This window comes from Artemia sp. Qi Xiang Cuo, chromosome 11, assembly GCF_049724085.1.
Source record: "Artemia sp. Qi Xiang Cuo chromosome 11, ASM4972408v1, whole genome shotgun sequence".
Taxonomy (NCBI): Eukaryota; Metazoa; Arthropoda; class Branchiopoda; order Anostraca; family Artemiidae; genus Artemia; species Artemia sp. Qi Xiang Cuo.
This window is the reverse complement of record NC_142804.1, coordinates 33,385,503-33,411,100: the sequence shown is the minus strand read 5'-3', so window position 1 is coordinate 33,411,100 and position 25,598 is coordinate 33,385,503. Positions and strand designations below refer to the sequence as shown.

General features: G+C 35.0%; 1 protein-coding gene across 7 annotated transcripts in view; it reads left to right on the top strand.

The window, feature by feature from the left end:
* The window catches only part of ome (dipeptidyl peptidase 4 omega), a 123,624-nt gene that overhangs the window by 72,937 nt on the left and 25,089 nt on the right, over positions 1-25,598 (top strand). For 6 of the 7 annotated variants that reach the window (XM_089096721.1, XM_089096719.1, XM_089096723.1 and 3 more), the window contains exons 5-12: positions 4,207-4,412; positions 7,780-7,949; positions 9,171-9,289; positions 15,115-15,238; positions 16,403-16,650; positions 22,224-22,425; positions 23,874-24,079; positions 25,031-25,222. In XM_089096721.1, the coding sequence (XP_088952847.1) occupies positions 4,207-4,412; positions 7,780-7,949; positions 9,171-9,289; positions 15,115-15,238; positions 16,403-16,650; positions 22,224-22,425; positions 23,874-24,079; positions 25,031-25,222 (1,467 nt within the window). Of the gene's footprint in view, positions 1-4,206; positions 4,413-7,779; positions 7,950-9,170; positions 9,290-11,877; positions 11,982-15,114; positions 15,239-16,402; positions 16,651-22,223; positions 22,426-23,873; positions 24,080-25,030; positions 25,223-25,598 lie in introns of all 7 variants that reach the window. The other variant, XM_089096718.1, reaches the window with a different exon arrangement.

The window sequence follows — 25,598 nt, the reverse complement described above, 5'->3', positions numbered from 1 at the left end:
TTAGAGGAAATTAATGCCCCCACTTTTAACAGCAAGGAAAATCACTTTTGCATCGAAAAGAGAAATGTGTCCCTTTTTTCTTGTTTTTCTTTTCTTCGCCGCTTGTGCTCTGGAACATGATATAGACTGTAATTATTCTATAAATATTTACCGGTAAACCCTAAAGTTTACCGGGAGTGAAATTTGCATGTACGAGCTTTACAATAAGGAAATTTGTGCAGGGGCAATTTTTCTGTTGGTAGTTTTCTCGGTCAAGTTTTTCCGGGAAGATATTATTTTTTAACATTTATTTTGTATAAATATGACACTTAGCAGAGCAGTATAGCTTAAGCCATGCTTTATTTTAATTAAATAAAAAAATGAGTTTATTTTAACTGAAAGTAAGGAGCAACATTAAAACCTAAAAGAACAGAAATTATTCCATACATGAAAGAGGCTGTCCCCTCCTCAACACCTCGCTCTTTACACTAAAGTTTTTTATTGTTTTAAAGAATAGAGTTGTGAGAAAAAGTCTAACTTTAGCGTAAACAGCGAGGCGTTGAGGAGGGAACAGCCCCTTTCATATATGGAATAATTTCTGCTCGTTTTAAGTTTTAATGTTGCTCCTTACTTTCAGTTAAAAAAACTTGTTTTTTTTTAATTTTTGAACGTTTTTGAATTAATAGAGGTTTTGATTTTGGCTCACTGTAAAAGAATAATTAAAAAAATAGCATATTAATTTTAATTTCATTTGGTTAAATGCTTTCTCGAAAGTTGTTTAATTTTATTTACGAACCTTTTTGTTAGTATAAATATACGTAACTTACGAATTAACTTACATAACGAACTTCTATATCCATATATTTTTAATACGTATATTAGTGGGTTCACCCCCTAGTCAATACCTTGCTCTTTACGCTAAAGTTCGAATTTTGTTCCAATTTTTTAAAAATGACCCCTTAATCACAAAGACCGTTAATTAGAATAAATAGTTCTTATGAAAGTATTAAAAAATCTTTGGCTTAAAGAGCGAGGTATTGACTAGGGGGCAAACCCAATCATATACTTAAGAATTTCTGTTCGTTTTAAGTTTTGATGTTGCTCCTTACTTTCAGTTGAAAAACTTGTTAATTTTTTATTTAATTTCTGATCGTTTTTATAAATAATGCTGGGAAATCCGGCCCCCCTTTCATAGAAATGTCCCTTCCCCCATGAAAACTTCCTACATGGAAAAATCCTCCCACATAACCCTCCCCCCCCACTACCAGAAAAAAATCCCCCTTGGAAACATCAGTATACTTCCCAATAATCAATACTATATGTAAACATTGGGTCAAGTTGATAACTTTCAGCCCTCCCCCCGGGGACTTTGGGGGATTAAGTCATCCTAAAAGAAATATTTATCATATTTTCGACCATGCTGAACAAAATGGCCATCTCAAAATTTTGATCGGGTGACTTTGGAAAAAACATGAGCGTGGGAGGGGGTCTAGTTGCCCTCCATTTTTTTTGGTCACTTAAAAAGGGCACTAGAACTTTTAATTTTCCTTTGAATGAGCCCTCTCACGATATTCTAGGACCACTGGGTCGATACGATCAGCCCTGGAAAAAAAAACACGCATCCGTGATCTTTCTTCTGGCAAAAAATACACAATTCCACATTTTTGCAGATAAGAGCTTGAAACTTCTATAGTAGGGTTTTCTTATATGCTGAATCCGATGGTGTGATTTTCATTAAGATTCTATAGCTTTCAGGGGGTCTTTCTCCCTTTTTTCGAAAATCACCGAAATTTTCTCAGACGCGTAACTTTTGATGGGTAGGACTAAACTTGATGAAACTTATATATTTGAAATATCAAACAGTTCGTGGTAACGAACTGTAAGTAAGGAGCGACCCGGCTCAATGGTAACCGAAACTCTAAAAAACGGAATTTTGGTACCAATAGATACATCAAAAGAATCAGATTTTAATTCTGATTTAAAAAATTTAAGTTTCATCAAGTTTAATTGTACCCATCAAAAGTTACGCGCCTGAGAAAATTTGGCTGATTTTCGAAAAAAGGGGGAAGGACCCCCTAAAAGTTATAGAACCTTAATGAAATTCACACCATCATATTCAGCGTATCAGATAACCCTACTGTAGAGGTTTCAATCTCCTATCTACAAAAAAGTGGAATTTTGCATTTTTTGCCAGAAGAAAGATCACGAGTGCGTGTTTATTTGTTTTTTTTTTGTTTTTTTTTCCCAGGGGTAATCGTATTGACCCAGTGGTCCTAGAATATCGTAAGAGGGCTCATTGGAATGGAAATTAAAATTTCTAGTTCCCTTTTTAAGTGACCAAAAAAAATGGAGGGCAACTAGGCCCCCTCCCACGCTCATTTTTTTCTCAAAGTCACCCAATTAAAATTTTTAGATAGCCATTGTGTTTAGCATAGTCGAAAACCTAATAAAGATGTCTTTTAAGATGACTTACTCCCCCACAGTTCCCAGGGAAAGGGCTGGAAGTTATGAACTTTGCCTATTGCTTACATTTTGTATTGGCTATTGGAAAGTATACAGACATTTTCAAGAATACTAGTTTTCTGGTGGGGGGGGGAGAAGGGGGGTACTCGGGAGACTATTTCCTTAGAGGATGTTTCTTTGGGGTCAGGGATATTTCTATGAAGGGGCGCCTGATTTCCAAGCATTATTTAAAAAACGATCAGAAATTAAATTAAAAAAAACAAGTACTTTCAACTGAAAGTAAGAAGCAACATTAGAACTTAAAATGAATAGAAATAATCACGTATATGAAGGGGGTATCCCCCAAGCCAATACTTCGCTCTTTACGCTACAGTTTTTTTTTTAGCGCTTTAGAAAGAGCTATCTATTTTAATTAAACGGTCTTTGTGGTTAAGGGGTTTGTGAATTAAATTTTTTTTTAACCTTTAACTAAATGAGGGTGTTTTTTAATACGGGTAGAACCCAATCATATACTTAATAACATAAACTTAATAAAAAAAAACAATACAAAAAAAAACAAGCGATCAGGCTCAATATTAATCGAAACTTTTAAAAAAGGAACTTTTATTTCAATAAATGTATAAAAATAATGAGCTTATAATGCTGATTCTAAATATATGAATTTTATTAAGTTTAGTATTACTCACCAAAGGCTACGAGCCTCAGAAAACTCACCTGATTTTTTAAAGAGGGGGAAACATCCCCTAAAAGTGAAAATTTTTTAATGAAAATCACACCGTCAGATTCAGCGTATCAGAAAACCCTATTACATAGGTTTCAAGCTCATATCTGCAAAAACCTGCAACTTTGTATTTTTTGCCAGAAGAAAAATATACGAATATAGAAATTCGTTACGTAACTTAATTTGTAAATTACGCCAGAACCAAATTTAGAGACAGCCATTTAGCAAAAGAAAAGTAAAATTTTTATGCAATTTTTTTTTACTTATTCAATGACGGCGAGCCAAAATAAAAGCTGCATTAACTAAAAAACGATCAGAAATTAAATAAAAAAAACAAGTTTTTTAAACTGAAAGTAAGGAGCGACATTAAAACTTAAAACGAACAGAAATTATTCCGTACATGAAAGGGGCTGTCCACTCCTAAACGCCTCACTCTTTACGTTAAAGCTTGGCTCTGTCTCACAACTTTATTTTTTAAAACAATAAAACTTTAGCGTAAAGAGCGAGGCCCTGAAGAGGGGACAGCCCCTTCCATATACGGAATAATTTTTGTTCGTTTTAAGCTTTAATGACGCTCCTTACTTTCAGTTTAAAAAACTTGTTTTTTTTATTTAATTTGAAATAAGTATTAAAATCTGATTCTTTTAATGTATTTATTGGTATCAAAATCCCCTTTTTTATAGTTTTGATTACTATCGTCGCTTTTGGTTACGGGTCGCTCCTTACTTACAGTTCGTTACCACGACACGAACTGTTTGATCGTTTTATTATTTATCTGGCACTTGAATTTTATATATTATTGTTTTCCACTTTCTTGTCATTTATATTTGTATCAAAAGTGCAGTAGAATGCATTTGAGTGTAAAGATTTTAGAAGTCAAATTTGACAACTGTATTTTTGTTTAGTGTTATTATCAAAGGTGGTGTGCCCACCTCCTCGTAATTTAACCTTCTTATTCGACAAGGAAACAGTATCCGTATTCCCCATGCAAAGATATGTCTAAAAATGTTTTACTTTCTAATTTTTCGTTCTTTTTTTTACAGCATTCTTTACCCTATTTCGCTAGGAAATTTGCCAGACCAAGCTGTTTTACAATATGCTGCCTTTTCACCCGGTGATGATAACAGTATTATCTTTGTGTTTGAAAACGATATTTATTATATGCCATCACCAACTTCACCCGCTGTAAGGATTACATCTGATGGTAGTGAGTTTATATTTAATGGAATCCCAGATTGGGTTTATGAAGGTATGTACGAACTTTATCATATGTTTTTTTCCATGGCCAGTTCCACTTGTTTCCATGTACTCTAGGTGGTGTGTACGCTGAATAAGGAAATCCTGAATAACTCTACTTCGGCCAGTTCATCGCAAAGGCTCTGTCTAGGACAAGCTATGACAACTCTTCGATGTAGAGTAATACATACATTCATAAGACACCTACATAGACGTCGTTCTAAAATTATAACTTTTTAGAGCAATAGCGTCTGTTGAACTCCGGTGAATGTTTCTACAGGGTCAACTCTTTCCATTATACAGAGTCCCATGACTGAACAACAAGCAAACTTTTTTGCGGGCGTTCAATGATTTTTTTTGGGGGGGGGGGAATGGGTGAAATTGTTGTTGAACTTAAGTAGCCTCAAAAAGCTGCTCGTTGAACGCTTTGTATAACTACCCTGCAGAATCCACTGTGGATTACTATCGAAATTTTATTTATATTACTTACCCAGAGACTCTTGTCTCGTTTGATACGACTAGATTCAGTGACAATATCAAAATAGACCATTCTATTGCCGCTTGTAATTTCGTTCTAAACAAATCCTAAATTTAGCTAAAAATAGAACCAGAAACGTTGATTCTTCTAAAAGTGTTAAAAAATAGACAATCCCTGGTTAGAGTTCAAAAGAAAGTGCACTGCGAGGGTTTCAACCAGCCAAACGTTTTTGGCTACGTTCGGTTCGGGGCTTGGCATACCCCCCCCCTCCCTGTGGTAAACTCTATGAAAAATCTCTCCTCACACTGAAAATTCCTCCTCTACCCCCAATCCCCCAGTTCGAAATCCCCCCCCCCATGTGTAAAGTTGAGCAGCCACAGGTAAAGTACGACAAATAAAAATAATGAACGAAAGAAGGACTTTTGGAACATTCTACCAATATTCCAAAGTATAGGCGGAAATAGTGGTGTTGAATATCCTATGGTATTTATTTTCAAATCCTTATTTTTGTTGTTTCTTATTCCATGTTTCTGGGGGTTTAGTTGTCATAGCAGGGTAAAATAAATCTTAACACCGGGGCCGTGGGGCTTGTATCAACCCCAAAGGCAAACTTGTTAGAGGTTTGAAGTTTTTTGAACAAAACAGACATCTCAAACTTTTGATTAAAGATTCATTTAGTAAAAACAGCTATCATAATTTTGGCCTAGGCCGCAACTAAATTATGCTATTTTTTAACAACATCGATAAGTTAGAAGGTGAACGAATTACGAACGATTAAATGCACTGACAAAAAAAGGAACAAAAGAGTCTGTAGAACAATTGGTACGGCATCTCAACGCTTCAAGTTTATTCCTGCTTCGCGTAGGCAGACGCTTTGTATAAGGAGGTGGCAGAAACGAACAATACTTTCGACTCGCAAGTAGTAAGGTCCAAACTTGAGGATAAGTTCGTATATGCGCTCAAGGAGACACGGCACTTTTAACGCTTTGAGAGCTGATTCTTATGAAACATAATTTGCATTGAGTATCATAATTCATGATTCGACATCACACGTGTTAGGAGGGCCAGATAGTGGAAAAGAAACCGAGAGGAGGCTAGATGCCCTTCAGTAGCCTTCGACCTCGAAAAAGTTTAGGAACTTTCAGTTTCCAATCGAATGAGCCCCATCTCAAGTTTCTAAGATAGCCCCTTCTATTTGAAGTGGGCGAGAGAAAAGTTTCTTTTTGTTGTATTTTGAGGAGATTAAAGGAAGCCATTTTTCTGCACAGGGCTCCCCTTAGCCCAAGGTTTCATATGAGTTTTAGACTAAAAGAAAAAATGTGGCCTTTTTTTAGCCTCCTTTGCAATAGGAGGGAATAATTTGAAAGGTACAAATCCCTTGAATAATTGTTTATACATTAGTCACCTTGGCCTAAGGACTTACGGCTGTAAGTTTCAAGTTGATCAGACAAAACAAGTTTTTGTGACTCATTTCTGACATTCTAACTCATTCCATCCCCTTCCAACATCAAAATATTGCCCTGGAATGGCGTAGGATATCCCGTCTAGCCTTTTCCTTCTCTGTTTCAGTAAGTCTGTGAATATAGTATTTAATGCTACATAGAAAAAGGTTGTCGCAATAGTGGGAGCATAATCTCCCCCATCTTATCACCAATAGCAAAGGCGTTAAGTATCTATCTCCTCCATCTAAAAAATGATCAACTACTCCTCCTTCATAATAGTTGGTGGGCACTTACATATCACTGCATACCATTTTATGAAATATGAAGCAAATAGTTTAGTTAGGTGAAGCTTTAAATATGTCAGAAACATTTTTTCTGCAGTAAGGCTTAGTCTAAATGAAGGAAAATGAGAGATTAATTCCTATCCCCCCACACACGGCTCCCTAGTAATTCGCTGGACCCCATTAAGCTCCCGTTAACCACAAAGGGACTAATATTGACTGCCACATCCATCTGACAGTTACAATATTACCAATTACTGAGTGGACCCTTAACCACTCTAGAAAGGGTGAAGACATGGTTGTGATTGACCATAACGGTTCAAAAGTATGTGGGCTGCATGATGAGTGCTCAATATCAAGGGATCCAGTCAATAAAAATTAATGTCTATTTTTCATTTTTAATCATATGAAAATTCTTAGTACTAGTTGTGTAGTTATTTCGTATACTTCACACTTTTTTGGGTAGTGATCTTATCTGATCTAACTTTGCATAACAGACAAGATTGATTGTAAAAAAGGTAAACGGTTCTATCCAAATACTGAAAACTCTAAAGAAATTCGGAGTACCAGAGAATAAAATAGAATTAATGTTCTGCATTTTCGTCCATCCACTATTGGAATATGCATGTCCTGTCCGACATTTCGCTCTGAAAAAAGAATAAAGTGATAAAATTGAACGGGTTCAGAAGAAATAACTGGAAATCATCTACGTAGGTTTCCTTTTGCATTACTCTTTTTTACCTAAAATCATTTTAACTTGACCCCCTTATTGTCCGTCGTGATAAATTGTACCTGAAATTTTCCTCAACCCTCCTCCATCCGCTCTACAAGAACTTCTTACTGCCTCCTTTTGTCCCTCGAATCTTCAGATAAGCGGCTATGAAAGTTCCAAAACTAACCCCGCTTTACTCGAGGTCACAACGTTATTCTCAAAGCTTTGTCTCCAGTTTTGTTCGTGATTTTAACAGTTCGAAATGTGTGCCTTTTAAGTTTTAACAATAGTGCCCATAACTCTTATGCTCGTTGACAAATTTTTTCGCGAGATGACTGTATTTTCAATTATTTTAGCATTTGTTATTGTGTAACTAATTGATTGACTAAAAGATACCAAGTTTGGGCCATGCCTTTGAAAGTGCACCTTGTTTACAATAAATGATTTTAATTTGATTTACATTACAGAGGAGGTTTTAAGTTCTGATAATGCAATATGGTTTTCACCGTCTGGTTCAAAAATTGCCTTTGCAACATTTAATGATCAAAACGTGCAACCATTCAGCTTCCCGATTTATGGCAACCCTGGTGATTTGAACTGGCAATATACGAAAAATATGAACATTATGTATCCAAAGGTAACCCTTCTGCTCGATGAAATTGATTATTATCAGGGCTTTCTAAATCTCCTAATATGTCAGCATTCTTACTAGATTTGAAACTCCCATCCAGTTAATATTCCACTGGGTAAATTTGAAAAAGAAGCTACAATAGTCTGAGTCACGTGTATGTCCTTAGAAAATGAAAAAAAGAAATTACTTAGTTGCTACGAGAAACTTTATGTCTGTTCAGGATAAATCCCAAAGTCGGCCGAAAAAGAGTCACTTTTTGCAGAAAAAAACATCGATTCAGCTTTCTTGTCTTTCTAACAAAGCTATTTAATTTCTAGAGTCGATGTTTTCGTTGGTATTTAGACGTCTAATTTTCTGAGCGTATATTGTATATTTTATGGCTATCCTCTGCCAAAACCAAGTATCTGTATTTCTTAAGTCGTCAAGAAAGTTCCAAAATAGTACTTTTTTTTATTTTCGGGACAGGAAGAATAGATGTCAAAGCATAAATCCATGATTATGTATTCCAAAGTCTATTTTCCTCATGTCTTTGCAGCTCCTTTTCTGATGGGCGTGGATACTAGGCTTTGTCGTCCTAGTATGTCTTTACTAGGCTTTGAATATGGAAAACCGGCGAAATAATTTCCACCCCTATATATAATAGGTCGTAATATAACTTAGAAAGTAAAGCAGATAGAATACTTCTGGCCGCATCATTATGCTCGCTGTACCAAAATTCTAATTTTTGTTTCTAGATGCTAGGTTCGGCAGAGGGCAGCTATTGACTTAACCAAGTGTTTTAATGTCTAGATTCTACAAGAGAATCTGTCATCCCTAAAGTAAATTTAAGCTCTTAAAAATAAGGTGAAAAAAACCATCAGAGTACGTCATGCAATATAAAACTGACTGTGGATTTTTTTTGTAGCAAGTGAATAAAACTGTATGGCTACATATGCTATTCACGCTAGAATAAACTTTTGTGTTTTGTAAGCTGTTGTCGATAGGTCACTGGTGTACATCCAACATCGTTTATTAGAAATTAGTTTACCATTGCTTATGAAACAACGTTTGCCTCCCTTATTGGTTGGTTTCAGAAAAGTCTTGAACTTATTTGCATTGCTCTTAAAATGCGTTCTTTCTATTTCATGGCAATGTTATAAGATGATACATCAGGTTTTAATAATCTCACATTTTGTGTGTGGAAACACCTGTATAATTACGTTTATCTAAACTTTATGTATTTTGTAGCCAGGAACTCATAACCCGATTGTGTCTTTCACAAGTGTTTGGCTTAAGCACCCTGGATCCAATTTTCAAGGAAAGCTTTGGAAATCTCATTTTATGCCCCCAAGAAATTTAAACCCAACGTAACTATGATTTAAGTTCATGTATGGTTAACATTGCAACGCTTCCAACTAGTCTAAATTATTCTTTGGTGAATTGGCTTTTGCTTGAGTAGAAAAACACTTCCTTTTTTTTTTTTTTTTTTTTTTGTCAGGTTTTATATACTCTTTGTTTTTTGTTTTTTAACGTAACTTTCTACTGTACAGTCTTTTTCATATCGTTTGATAATAACGAGGCTCCCAAAATAGCACAGGCTTCATGTAAGCACTGTTAACATGGCGCAGAAACGTGGGGAGGTTTTTTTTCGGAGGGGGAAGCAATAACAAAAAAAAAACTTTATTTAATAGTTTGAATAAGTTCCCAAGAATTTCAGAAAATATAGGGTTTCAGGGGAGAGGGGCCGAGGCTGGCCTCCTTTTGTGTACGTTCCTGACATGAAGTTAAACTAGCGTTGAAAAAAAGACGGTTCAGAAACTATCTAGAATCTAACTCACTTTAACGTGCTGCGAATTGAAAGAAAAAGAGAATGCAACAGAAAATGCTCATTTTATCAAAAATAACCTGTATTTTCTTTTTTTTAAATAAAATGTTACATAACTACATTAACATTTTCCTCAACTAAAAAAAGAAGAAAATGTCAAAACGCCACAGTTTGAAAAATACAAAAGATTAGTCTCACGTTATTTTTGCATCAGTGGAAAATAGTAAACTTACAAAATCGCTTGTAATCAGTAATATTAATTATTCCTTCAAGTAATAGTTGCATGAGAATCAATAGAAATAAGGAGTTTATCTAGAAAAAAAATAGTTCTGGTTTGGTGGAAGACTATATGATTAGTATTAGCATTTTTTTTTTTTTCTCATTCATATTCTGAATATCATTAGTAAAACAAGAATTTCTCAGTTATTGGTTCTTTTGCCTTTTCTTGTAATTGAATATAATTTTTATTCTTCTTTTTATTTTCATTCTTTTGTGTGCTAAAATGAGCTCTAAGAAGTAAATATGTGTTCTCAATCTATTCCATCATAGGAACTTTTCTTTCTCTGTTTTTTCCGTTTTTCATATATTTGAGCCATTTTTGAAAAATGGTTTGTTATAGCTAGAGCTGGTGCCAGTGGCGGATCCGGATGGCTGCCCCCCCAAGATTTTTCTGGCGCCCTCATTCCTTGTTCTTCTTCTTTTTTAACTCTTATTTTAGATAAATTTGTCAATTTCATCAATTATTGGCACCTTTGTCACATCCCCCCCAATATTTTGCTCATTTGTGCCCTTGTCACATGGGGCCTCCCCCAAGATTATGTTTCTGAATTTTTTTGCTTTGTTAAAAATTATGTCAAATCATAAGATGAACTTGAAGTATGAATTTCTCACCCGAGATCAATTAGTATCGTTTGTGCTATTATTCTTTGGTAAACAATATGCAGTCTTATTTTTTGGAAGTATATCTTATTCTTCTTTTATTGTGTGAAAGGGATCGTCGGTTAACCGCCGTGCAAATCTTTTACTACAAAAGCAGAGCCTTTCACACGGAAGTAATAAAAAAGAAAAAACCGTAACGCATTGGTTGGGGGCTACGGACACTTAGCCCCCATGCCCTAATTCGAGCACAATCTTTGTTTAAGGGTTTGTGCATAGGAAATAGCTACTGAAAGAATGTTGGTTAAACTATAAATCATATAACTATGATTTTCACATTTGGGTCCCTGATAAAAATTTTTTTTCATTATATTCATACCTGCTGAACTATGTTACAGGTGCGAAATGATACACTGTTCGGCAAGTAAGTACCGTTGAAAAATGTCACCCAATGTTTGGTTTTGCACTACTGAGGAAATCATGCACCTGATTTTCATTAGGCCTTCTTTTTTTTCTAATGTGTTCCCTTTGAATGGTTCTGAAACTTTTTGCTATGACCTTACAAAAAATGAAAGCACTTTTTGCATTAAGGGCGATCGATACTGCTCGCATACGCCCTCCCATCAACAACAATAGCAGCAACACATTTTTTCAACCATATCCTAAGAACGAATAGTGAAGAGCAGTTCTACTTTCTTATTAAAATGCGAGAGAGATGAAGCAAAAAGAAGAGTGATCTTTGTAAAACAAAACGTGTCTTAGGAACACCTATACAGACGATTTTTAATTGACTTCAGACATTCTATTTTAATGACATCCTCATATATATATATATGTATATATATATATATATATATAGAACAAATCACTTCAAATCATTAAATAATCTTGAAAAGTTTATTCTGAAGTTTCTACTACAGATAAAAAGTAAGACATAAAACCGAGCACTAGCCATTTGTTACTACCTATTTCCACATGCATATTGTGTATGTTTCTAATAGAAAAGAGCTAAAAATTTTGACTTATTTTGCTATTGTTAGGTTTACCTTCAGACTTAGATTGCTCTAGAACACAGTAAGAATGTTTCCTTTTTGTTAAATTGAACGAAGAGGCAGTTCATAGATCTTTTTTCCCATATATCCAAAACACATCGATATTTTGGGTGTTTTTCATTTTTGTTTTCTCCTACTGGATTTTACATTACCCACTGAGCTTGCAGTCTCATACTTTCTCGTGACTTCTATTCCTTTCTAGCCTGGCACAACTAACCCTAATGCTGTAATATGGCTTTTTAATGCAAGTTCTGTTGAAGAGCCAGTTCAGCTGGTGATGTTGACTCCACCAGAAGAAGTACCATCGTTAGTATAAATATAGTATATAGTTCATTCAAATTATTTGCATATTTGGTGCTATACACAGTGTCAGAAGTAAATTCAAGAAACGCTGCCTTTGTGCATTGAAGATTTTATTTAAGTTATCAATATTGCCTAATTAAGACGTGCGATCCGATGTTTGTAATGTTGGATCATTTTTTTAGTCAGCTATTAATTTTCTATCTCGGAATAAGATAGATTGGTCCCTTGACTTTTCTTCTAAGCATTCTTAAATTTTTGGAGAGAAAGAAACCGCAAGCGTGCAGTTTCTGCACGCAGTTCCTTGCAAACTGCAAGCGTCTAAAAAGCATATTCCAGGAAAAATACGGCAAAGTATTTTTTCACGATTCTGTCTACCATCATTTACTTAAGATTTGGTTTCTTTTTTAAATAGTCTAAGCAACTAAAAATCACCAAATATTAAGAGTAGGCTCCAATCGATAGTATTGCTCTCAATTCGTCAAACGATAGACTAAGAAGTTCAAATTTTTAGAGCCAAACATTACCAATACAAGACTTGTTGTTCGGAAAGATGGCCAGTAAATGCTGACTCTTAGACCAATAAGGCTGTTGCTTCAAAGCTGCTAAGCGAGAAGCACAATTTAGGCTAAAAAGTGCATTTACGAAGTTTTTGTTTACATACAGCTATACCAATAATGCTTGTAGTTTGGAACTTATTTAACTTACGAAGTTAGTTGAATAAGTAAGCACCACTCACATCAGTGACACCTTGCTCCGATTCGTTACGATGACAATTCGTAAAATTTCTTTTAAGAAACCCTGTTAAGCCTTTAGTTTAGTTTTATTATTACCTTTTTTAGCTAGGTTGTGGTGGTTGCATCAATTCAGTCAAAGTGACCTGTGATCTGTAGTTATATGCATAGCTTTTATGCATCCCAACTTATCAGCATTTTTTTACAAGTAGATGCCACAGATGGTTCACAGCTAAAATAAAAAAAAAGTTGCAGCTTGCAGCTAAAACCACGTGGATATTCAGAAATAAATTTGTCGGGGATTAGGGTTAAGCTCGTGAAAAAAGTAAAATTAAATAAATTGTATAAAATTATGGGAAAAGATTTCGAAACCTTGGTAAATTTGTCGAATGTTTGATTAATTCGTTAGCTAAAAAATCACCATACCATTTCATTCACCATTCACTGTAATTGTTACCATAATTGTTTCACTGTAAATATAAAATTGTAAAATTCTTCAAGTGGCTAGTGATTCTTTTTTTTTTTTTTTCGTAGCAAAGCTTTAAAAAATGACATTAGATTCAAAATACAATTCTAAATGGATAATACTAGGAAAATATGTCGAAACCTTGGTAAATTTGTCGAATATTCGATTAATTCTTTAGCTATAAAATCATCATACCATTTCATTCACCATTTGTGGTCTTTCCAATTAGGCTAATCGTTTCACTGTAAATTTCAATTGTAAAATTGTTCAAGTGGCTAGTGATTCTTTGTGTTTTTTTGTTGTTTCTTTTGCAGCAAAACTTGAAAAAATGACGTTCGATTCAAAATACCATTCTAAATGGATATTTCATCGTTTTCCATTCCAAATACAAGCATTAATTACTTTCAGTAACAATAAGACTTCCTAATACAACTTTTTAATTTCGTCATTTTTCACCCTCATCGATTTTTTAGCATAAAGAAGCTTAGTGCAAAGAAGAAATGGGAAGCGAGGTTGAGTTTTGTCTTTAGATTACGAATTTAATCATAGTTAATCTCGAAAAATCCGCTCATTTTTGTGTAGATTACTGTGAAATATAAACAGAGTAGGGATTTTTTAATTGAATGACATTACATGAACAATATAGTATCTATAGGTCTGTAAGGATTCCAAATGAAATTTGCTACGATACCGATTATTATATTTGTAGATAGCGTTGAATAGCACATTGGATGTTATGTTTATCTTTTGCCTAGCAAATTAACATTTGACAAAACTACAGGAACTTCTATAAAGTTTTTTCAAATGTCCATGGCCTGGTTATCGGCGAATGGTCCCTGTTTGTAGGACATTGTTTTTGCAATTTATCTTTCATTTATTTTTTCTCTTTTGTTCTCTTCGTATGTGTTATTGTTAACATCTTATTAAAAATAGACTGCTACATCTGAAAAATGAAGCTTTCGAATAGCTATATATAACCAGGATCGAAATTTTATGTGTCAATAACTATAAAATGTGTGGGCTTCAGACTTTAAAAAATTACCAGATTAAGGCTAATATCACCAGAAAAATGTATTCTAACACCTGAAAGAAATTTTTGCTCGTAACAGGGAAGAAACGGCGTTAGGAGCTTGCGAAAGCATATGTTGTCTGTTATATATTAATAAGTCTATGTGCCTGAAATAGGACGGAAAAAAAAATTGAATTACCGAGAAAGTTTATCTTTTTTTTATATTACTATTGTTTTAGCATAAAGTATAAGTATCATGTTGTTATTCATTTAAATGCCATGCTTTTAAATTTTTGCTTCCCATTCCCATTTAAAAACTAATTTAAACCAAATTAAATAGCTAAATTTCTTTAATTTGTCCCAGCTATGAAATTATATCTTATACAATGAGAGAGTAATTATCTGTCCCATATAGGATCTCTGAGTACAGGGTAAGATCCACCCCTTCAAGATTGTTTCTGGAGTGCTCTTTCGTTTTTTCCCTTTTTCACTCTTTTTTTAAATAAACTTGTCAATCTGGTCTATTATTGGTGCCCTTGTCACATTCCCCCCCTCAAGATTTTGCTATAGATCCGCCTTTGTCTGAGTAAGCATTTATGCTGTCACTGCTTTTTAACTTTCAACTGCACTCCTATGCTGCTTATGACGCTTGTACTATAAGCTTTGTTTTTTACTTTATTGATTCCAGCTTGGATTAGTATCTATATAAGCATGGTTAAAATGATGAGGATCAAACTTTCGTCAGTTTCCGACTATCTTTGTTCTTTTTCTGTTCTGATACGATAGGAAAAAATGTTTGCTTTGTTACTCTTCACTGTTACTGCACTGTACTGCATATTATTTTTACTGTTACTGTACTGTTAATTACTTACTGTTACTCACTGCACTGTTACCATGAATTAAGTAATAACACATTGAATATGTTTACAGAGATTGTTTGTTCACTACAGCGACTTGGGCAAACGAAGAAGCATTTTTTGTCGTCTGGTCCAACCGAGTGCAAAACCAGTCTTATTTCTCTATATGTGACTCATTTTCTGGAGACTGTAATGTGGTAAGTTTAAAATATTTAGCGTTACAATACTAAAAATTATCCAAGGAATCCGTCGGACGACAGGCATAGAAAAGTGATAACTTGAACATGGCAATGAATGAACCACGGTACATTGTAACCAAAAAATTTAATACGCTTTTTTTGAAAAAACTGTCGAGTGAGAAAAATTGCCATGTGGAGCTGATTAAGGAATGGCAACTATGATTTCGATTTATTTTAATGGTAAACGTTTATTGTAAAAACAAATTTATAAGAATTTGGAAAGAGAGCCTGAAAACGCTTGAAAATGGTGTTGGATCTAAATGAAAACTGCACCATTGGAATTGCCATTTTCAAAAACCGAATACAGGAAAGCTACAGCCCCCCCCTTTAGACAACAATATAAATCAGATTCCTTTTGCTTAATATATTTTAGGCAAGCCTAGTTAACAATTTAACAGTCCTTGGTAACGAACTATAAGTAAGGAGCGACTCAGGCCAATAGTAACCAAAACAAAAGGAAGCAAAAGGAATCTTTGGATTATAAGACAGGTGGATCTTGATCTGTTTGGATAGCCATGCAATAAATGGAGAGATTTTTACTGGGTGTGGAAGTTTATATGGTGTTTTTATTTTGATGGTGTTCGTTTTTGTTTCTTTGGTGTGTTACTTTACATTATTTTATGGGAGGTATAGTTATTTAGTGCATGATATCTATTTTCTGTAGCCATGGCAGGGGTGTAATTTTGTCAAAATCCTGGGGGGGGGGGTAAGTTGGAGCCAATTTTCCCAAATCAAGTGAAAATGATAGTAAAACCTAAAAAAATAAGCCATTTGGTACCATAAAGGTACTATTTAATATTTTAAAAGTAAGATACTATAAAGGCACTTAATGGTGCTATATAAAGGTAATTTATAGTGCTATAAAGGTAAATATGTACTAAAAAAACTGATCTGTTTCTGTTGATGCTTGAATTATGGAGGTTTATCTTAGTTCTGACAAGATTTTAGAAGAAACTAAATTTCATCTGGGGGAGGGGCAAACTGGTGTCGGCGGGGGGGAGGGCGAACGAAGGACTGTGAGGGGCAGTTATACTCCTCCTGCCCCGTAGCAAATTGCGCCCCTGATCCATGGCCCACGGGTATTTTGCGCTAAATAAATTAATCTATATATTTCTATTTCAGATTCACAGTTACGCCTCTGGAGGAGGATGGAACGAGTTTTTTGAAGCCCCTATTTTTAGTAACGATGGATCTATGTTTGTGATCCTTCATCCTGTAGAAGTACCTTTAACTGATTCAATGGCAACTGGGAAATATAAACATGTTGTTCTTTTTGATCAAACCAATGAGAGCTGGTCCTCCAAACCATTGACTTTTGGCCATTTTGAAATCACGCGAATCATCAGTTTTGAAGAAAATCGTGGTATTGTGTAAGCATGCTTCACTTTTAGGTTTATGATATAATGACCTCATCGAGATCTGTTTCACGACTATCTACTTTCAGGTCTTGATTCCCGTCGTAACATATAATGCTTAAGGCCCATTCACAATGAGATTTTACTAATACCGGGTTTTTAACTAGCCCCAATTTGAGCCAATCAGAATATTTCATAAAATTTTTAGCCAAACAAAAATTCAACGAAAATCGGATTGGCTCAAATTAGCGCTAGCTTAATCTGGGTATTAGTAACATATCATTGTGAATGGGCCTTAAATTGCGCAAAATCGAAAAGTAGAAAGATATATAGACTATAGACATTAGACAATGCTCCTTTTTGGGGACCATACCCGATCCTAGCTCTGCGAGGAATAACAATAATAATAAAGATTTTTTTTCTGGCTGCAAAAAAAAAAAAATCCAGAGTAAAAAGCAGAGAAAGGAAAAAAGATTGCACTAGCAGCAAGTTCATAATGTTACTTTGTAATATGAACTATGCAAATGACAACCGAGTTCGTAGAGACTCATACAAATTATATATTGATTACAAATAGGCAAGTTGTTCAATTTTGACTTGGTAAATATCGTGGTCTGTGATACGAGTGTCTACAGCCAGTTCGGAATTTGGATACCAAGGGGAGTGAACTTAGCAGGAGCTTAGTAAATCTATGCTATTGAGTGCAGGTTTTTGTCTATAAGTAATGCTATTCATTTTTTGAATGAAAAAAAATATAAAAAATGTAAGATGCCTCCTAAACATTAAATAACCGAATCAGAGTGTGGCGCTTTAAATGTTTTTTCCGATGCCTCTGCTCTATTGTACCCTGAGCAAAAGTTTGCATGAACACGTTGGTATGTAAGTCCGCACATTATTCTTGGATCGTACCAGTACTCCTAAGTATTTAAAGGAGCTACTACGACGGACAATCTCTCCTGATTAAGTGGGAATACAAGGATTATGGAGATCAAACACGAGATAGTTGTCGGATTTCAACAACATTTGATTTAAATAAGAGAGGATCACAGCTAGTGTCCTAGTTGAGCCTTTTGGGGGGTTGGGGACCAGTCTCATTTTATTTTGAGAAACATAGGGCCTTAGAAACGTAATGTAAATAGTGTTTGTTTTTCGGGGGATAATATTGTGGGTTTTTGTATCCCTAATTTTTCATTCAAAGCAATAACGTGAAACAAAAGATAAAAATTCTCACATAAAGGCAGTTTTTCAAGTGCATTCTGCCTTAAGGTATGCTCAGAAAGGTTGTTCTTTTTTGTAAAGTTTTCCAAGGTTTCTGATAACTAAACCCATTTTGCCTGATCCAAAGATTAGCTACGTTGCCTTGGACGTCATTTGGCCCCGAGAAAGCTTTAAAACGTTTAGAAACAGGTTGATGTAATCGAATATTTCAAGGATTTAGTTTTTATGAACTGTCAAGTTGTTCTCTACCAGTCGATTGCCCTGTCCTGGGAAACAAATTCTGGGTACATAGCCAAATCTTGCATGTCCTTCTCAAGCGTTGCATCCGTATAAACCTCGTTTTGCAATCGAGTTTTTTCAATGTTCTGGATATACTTGCTTTGAAAGGGTCTCACGGGACTCCTCGTTTTAAAATTCTGATTACTTTTCCATTGTGTCTGAAAATTTCACGCCTTCTTTTCCACTGGTAGTCAAAGTTCGACCCACATTTTATGCAGGTAACCTTGTCTCTTGCTTTTGTTTTTTTTTCATACTATCTAGTCAGGCTTCACTTGAATTTTCCCAAGGAAAATCAGTTCTGCCCTAGGATGGGTGGATGATAGACTATCTATCAACAAGTGAACTGACATCATTTTTATACAATTCTGAAAGACTTATGTCAGCTTTGCCTTTCACTCAGAGTATCAATTAGCCATGGCTCTCAACTTTTTCGTCACAGTTCACCAACTTGATTTAAATCCGACAGAAATAAATCATATGCAAGTTTAAACAGGTTTTCAAGGCGAACTGCTAGGCTACCAGTACAGTGCCTTTAAATTTGGTTTAATTTAAACCACTCTGTTTAAATGTGAAATTATTAAAAATAAGAATTTAACGATTAACTAAAACTATTCTATTTACATGCAAATTTGGTTTTTGGTATCTACGACTGAAGCTAAGCAGTGCTAAAATCAACCATTTTCTACTGACAAGTTTGAAAATCCTAAAGTCTTTTCAGGAGAAAGAAAATAAAACGTAGACTGTCTGACTGAATTGAGCGCCTGGGAACTGGATGAGGCCCAAAGAAAGGACTTAAATGACTTCAAAAAAGTAGGGGCTAGTTCTGAACAACCAGACAGAAACAGATCATATACGGACATCAGCAGGTTTTTAAAACGCTGGCTGCTACTAGTCCAATCCCTTTAAACCTGGTTTATTTTACACGACTCTGTTTAAAAACAAAACTAAACAAAATACAATTAAAAAATAAAATAAAATGACTCTATTCTATTTACACGTGAATTTGGTTCTCGGTATCTACAACTGAAGCTGAGCATTTCTTTACCGAGAAGTTTAAACATGCAAAAATCTTTCCAGGAGAAGAAAATACAACGTAGACTGTCTCTGAATTGAGCATCTGGGACTTCAATCAGGTCAAAATAAACAACTTATGCGACTTCACAAAAAGCACAGGGAGGAATCACCCCCTCCCTCTCGTCCCCTTTCGAGCCGTATCTGAGTCCTTATTATACATATCTAATTTAAATTTATCTAATTTAATATCTCCGTCAAATTAGATAAACTTAAGCTATAATGTATACATTATAGTGAATCATTTTGGCGCGGTTTCATCTAATCTTCTCTTGGTCCTTCCTATTATTAAATTAAACAAAAACAAGTTTTTTTTAACTGAAAGTAAGGAGCAACATTAAAAATTAAAACGAACAGAAATTATTACGTATATGAAAGGGGCTGTCCCCTCCTCAACGCCTCGCTCTTTACGCTAAAGTTAGACTCTTTCTCACAACTCTATTTCTTAAAACAATAAAAAACTTTAGCGTAAAGAGAGAGGCGTTGAGGAGGGGACGGCCCGTTTCATATACGGAATAATTTCTGTTCGTTTTAAGTTTTAATGTTGCTCCTTACTTTCAGTCAAAAACTTGTTTTTTATAATTTAATTTTTGAACGTCTTTGAATTAATGGAGGTTTTGATTTTGGCTCACCGTACATAAATAATTAAAAAAAAATTGCATATTAATTTTACTTTTATTTGGTTAAATGCTTTCTCGAAAGTTGTTTAAATTTATTTACGAACGTTTTTATTAGTAATAAATACACGTAACTTACGAATTAACTTACGTAGCGAACTTCTATATCCATATATTCTTAATACGTATATTAGGGGGGTCGCCCCCTAGTCAATACCTCGCTCTTTACGCTAAAGTTCGAATTTTGTTCCAATTCTTTAAAAATGACCCGAATTTCTGATTGTTTTTTTAAATAATGGTGGGAAATCCAGCAATGTCCCTTCCCCCATGAAAAATTCCTCCTTAGAAAGATCCTCCCGCATAACCCCCGACTTTCCCCCCACTACTAGAAAAAAATCTCCCTAGAAAACGTCTGTATACTTCCCAATAACCAATACTATATGTTAACATTGGGTAAAGCTCATAACTTTCAGCCCTCCCCCCGAGCATTTCGGTGGATTAAGTCATCCTAAAAGACATAGTCATCATACTTTCGATCATGTTGAACAAATAGCTATCTCAAAATTTTGATCGGGTAACCTTGGGAAAAAAATGAGCGTGGGAGGGGGCCTAGTTGCCCTCCATTTTTCGGTCACTTAAAAAGCGCACTAGAACTTTTGATTTCCATTCCAATGAGCCCTCCCACGATATTCTAGGACAATTGGGTCGATACGATCACCCCTACTACTACTACTACTAACAACTCATCGCAGCACCAAGCTGCCTGAGGTCAACACAGCTACGCACGCTCCTCCTCCACCCCAATCTATTCAAAGCCTCCCTTTTTACACCCGCCCACGAAGTTCCCATTTCCTTTAAATCTGTCTTTATGACGTCCTCCCACCCCAGACTGGGACGACCTGCTGTCCGTTTAGCCCTAGATGGTTGGCCAAAAAGAACAATCTTCGGCAATCTGTCATCCTTCATCCGCACAACATGCCTTAACCACCTCAACCTTTCTTTCATTATAGACCTACAAAGCGGTATTGAACCAGATTTTTCGTATAGCCTATTGTTTGAAATACGGTAGTCAGCCGGGTACCCAGAACAATCCTTAAGCAATTTCTCTGGAAAACATCTAGCAAATCTTCATCGTCTACAATATTCATCGTCTTCATCGTATACAATATTCCAAAGTTTTGCAGATAGGAGCTTGAAACCTCTACAGTAGGGTTCTCTGATATGCTGAATCTAATGGTGTGATCAACTTGATGAAACTTATATATTTGAAATCAGTATTAAAATCTGATTCTTTTTTTGTATCTATTGGTATCAAATTTCTGTTTCTAGAGTTTCGGTTGCCAATCAACCGGGTCGCTCCTTACTTACAGTTCGTTACCACGAACTGTTTGATAGTTTGTCTGCTCTCGAAGGGGGACAATTGACCAAGATTTTCGATAATAAGTGGGTCAAATTACAATTTTTTCTAAAGATAAACGAGTTGTAAAAAAATCGACAATATTATTTTATAAAGATGCACCAACTTGCAGCTTTGTTAATAGAATTATAAGATTTAAAAAAATTTACGCATTGCAAAACGCTAAACTTAGTATAAAGTGCATTCCCCGTAAATGTAAAATTTTTATATAGAGCAAAATATAAAGGTATTAATGCCCATGAGTAGCTTATCAAATCCAATAAGATGTAAACACGGTCAGTTTGCGGATCAGCCGCAAGAAGGTATGGGCGCTAAATCTAGTTTTTTTTTGTCATTGCATAATGTACTTCTTCACATTTTTAGAGGTACAAGTCCAATACTCCCTCCCTCATTCCGTATTACATCTTAGTTGGAGTGCTATAAAAAAGTTAAGCATTGAGTATCCTGCTAAATCCAAGAAGTTATAAACTAAGTCATTTTCAGTCAGGTACGTAATAAGTATATAAGAAAGGGCTAAACGAAAAAGATCATGTGCACTTGGGACAGTCAGTGCAAAGTCTCCTTACTGAATTATTCCTAATATCAGAATAATGTCTTGGAGAACATATTCTCTTTAATTTTTAACTTCAATTTTGTGTAGTACATTAAAAAACTTCCTAATCAGTTTTCTCATAATTTGATTGAGGGAAAAAAATTTAAATACAGTATATTTTTCTATAGAGTGCTAAGCTTAAAATATTTTTTATATATAAATCTTAAGCATTAATAGGAATTATGTATGAAGGAAATGAGCATACCTTGATCAAAAACAATTTAGAATTGCAAATTGCTAGCTAAACAAGTACACTTCCTAAAGTTTATGTTTCTTGGGATAATTATCATATACTGAGCTGTGCAGAATTCGTGATGCAGACTGCGTCAGTTCCAAAATTTTACTACTTCTTTTATTTCGATTCCAGTCTTAAATTCTACTTTTTGTGTTTTAGGTATGCTATTGGAACGGATGTTGCAAAACCCTCTCAGAGACATCTATATGAAATTGAAATTAATGGGAACGGTTTTGTTTGTCTTACTTGTAATACTGGCTGCACATGGAATAATGCGAGGTTCAGTTCCGATGCCTCATATTATGCACATAGCTGTAACGGTCCAAATGTCCCAGAAGTTCGACTGCGAAATGCGATGGATGTAAGTCATACAAATTCCATTTTCATGCTTGTCAAACAAAACACTATTATCACCAAAGTTTGAATTTTCGATGTTTCCCTGTCAGTAAAAAAAAATAAGGCCTTTTGATTAAGATAAAAATGTCTTGCTGTCTTCATAAATTTAGTAAATAGGTTGTAAAGTAAACATTTATTTTTAAAGTAAATTTTCCCTGTCATATAAATTTTTTAATCCCTGTCAGTATAAAAAATTAGGCTTTTAACGAAGCTGAAAACCTTTTGCTATCTTCATAAATTTAGTCAACAGATTCTTAGGTCAAACTGGCTATACAAAATGTACGATAAAATAAGAAAAAAAGGGTGGTCAAATATGCTGAAGCATGGGCGCTCCAAAAAACGGAGCGAGAATTGCTGAGAGAAATTGTGTGAGAAGAAGTTTTCCAGAGACATTGCCTGCGGATTGTCTTGGGTACCCAGCTGACTGACCATACTTCAATATTAGGCTGTGTGAAAAGTGTGGTTCAATCCCGCTTTCTAGGGCTATAATGAGAGAAAGATTGAGATGCTTAGGGCACCATCTGAAGGTGAAGGATGACATATTGTAAAAGATTGTCGTTTTCGGTCAACCGTCTAGGGCTAAATGGAAGGCAGGTCGTCCGTGGTTGGGGTTGGAGGATGTCGTAAAGAAATATTAAGGAAAATGGGAACTTCATGGGAAGGTGTAAAGAGGGAAGCTTTGAATAAATTAGGTTTGAGGAAGAGCGTGGGTAGCTGTGTTGACCTCAGGTGGCTTGGTGCTGTGGTGAGTCGTTAACAGTAGTTGTAGTAGAAGGAAAAATCTGAAAAAACGAAAAAGAAACGAAAACAAACGATGATAACTTTCTGCCATTTAATAAAGAAAACAAAGTGTATATTTCAGCAATCAGTATTATTTGACATCCTAGAGGTAATTTTACTGGATAAGTGAGTGTTCTTTTTTCCAACTTAGATAAACAAATCAGGATTTTCTGAAACCTGGAGCTGACATTAGTTCTCTTGGAGTCAAACACTTTCACTTTTCTTTTATATTGTTCAGTTTTTATCTTCCAAATTTGCAGAATTTTTGTAAGTAAAGCATCCTAGCTTCAAAGATAAACTTTTAGGCAACAATTGCTGCAAAATACTTATGCAACTTTGTATTACCTCCTTGCTAACATAAGCAAAAGAACATTTCTCATATTAATCTCTGAGAAATGATACCAAGAACCCAGATCTCAAAATATTACACTCCTTCTTTCTTCTCAAACAATTTTATAGTTTTATGCCTATTATATAATAGAAAAAAAGAGGAGTTTTCAAAAACAGGAGTTTTTGAAGTTGAAGTGGTTTCCAATGCTCTTGAAACGATTATATTGAATATATTCGCTAAGCATGGTCTTATTCTGCCCTCTTCAAAATGATATCCTTGACTAAACAGTTTGAATTTTTCAGAGTCACAATTATCTGCTTGATTGGGAGCTTAATCTGTCTCTGAAAGAAAATTTGAAGAATGTAAGCATGCCTACCAACATTTACATACGAAGCATTAAGATTGGACCACTTTCATCACCTTATTATGCTAATGTGAAGCTCATTATGCCTCAAGACTTTGATATTAATAATCCAGGCTCTAAGAAATACCCAGTACTGGTTAATGTGTAAGTAACTTGATTATCTTAAGGATTGTACTGAAACTATTGTGTTTCAGTGTATTTAGGCTGCTTTCATGCTCTGAAAATAGATAAAATTTAAACCCAATTTCAGATAAAAATTAAACCCAATTTGCTAAGATTTGTCATGGCTTATTGTTGTTGGTCTCCACTCTGTCCCAATCTGTGGGTTTAAGCTCCTTCCTTCGGCTGTATCAGTTGGAGGAAAACCCTGCCTGTCTGGCCTCACAATGACATGGAGGTGGTAATTTTAATGTATATGCCTAACCAGAACCGTGTCTGCAAACAGCGTTGCAGGGTGAAATTGAGGTTTGGTGCGTTTCATAGAAACGCATTTGGTTCGTTAATGACGTAGCATTGTAGTGGATTTTTATTCCTAAATACTTCTTCAGGGTTTTTATTTTGTTTGTTTTGGTGGACCATTCTTTCCTCTTCCTGTTTAACCTATTCATGGCTATGGTAATTATTATACGTTGCCCTTATGCCCATTGCACTATTATGCTTGCAAGGATGAATGTGTAATGACTTGAAGAAATAGGCCTAAGATTGCTTGTGTATATTTTAACTTCCAATGAAAGGAGTTCATCCCCAAGTGCAGCGAATCATAGGCAGCGCAAAAGCTCTGCCTAAGTAAAGAGCGATGTGGGCACAATGCATTATTTATTATATATATTTCTTTGTTTAGATCAGGGCACTTCGTATCGAAGGAGTTGTCGTAGAAACTTCGAAAAGGACTCATTCGATTGGAAATTGAAAGGGCTGGTGCCCCTTTCAATAGTCGAATATGATTGGAGGGCAACTAAACCCCTTCCCACGCCCCCATTTTCCCAAACACTTTCAATCAAAATTTTGAGATAGCCTTAGATAGCCTTTAATTTTGACAGTCTTAGTTGATTGCATTCCTTTATTCAAAATCATAACTTCTCTTTTTGATTTCAGGTACGGTGGACCCTCTTCACAGCAAGTTACTGAAGCATTTAGCATATCTTGGGGACATTACTATGCATCCCAAGGAATTATATATGCATATATTGATGGAAGAGGTTCTGGCTACCAGGGTGAAAATATTCTATTCGAAATTTACAGAGGAATGGGTACCGTTGAAGTAGAAGATCAAATCGCTGTGATGAAGTTAGTTCCTTTTTACTATTTCCAAAACGAAAAAAAAGTTACATTAATTTGGAATTTTTTCAGCTTATTTTTTTTTTTAGCAGCAATGCGATAATGAGCAGGAAACTTTTGGAAAATGTTGATTAAGTATATTTTAAGAGAAAAATGAAAAGTTTATGTTAAATATAAGGCTTGTGCAAGATGGAGTGAAAGGGGTGTACCTGCCGGTGGCCACAGAATCTGTGGAATTTGATATATCAGGAGTTTTCCAAGCTTCTTGTGTCTGAATCTGAAATAAACTTTGAATATGAGTAGGGAAAAGGATGCTGCTTACTTTTTAGACATAATTTTTTGCTTTAATGTGAGTATAATTGAATTTATTTTAAGGAATAAACAT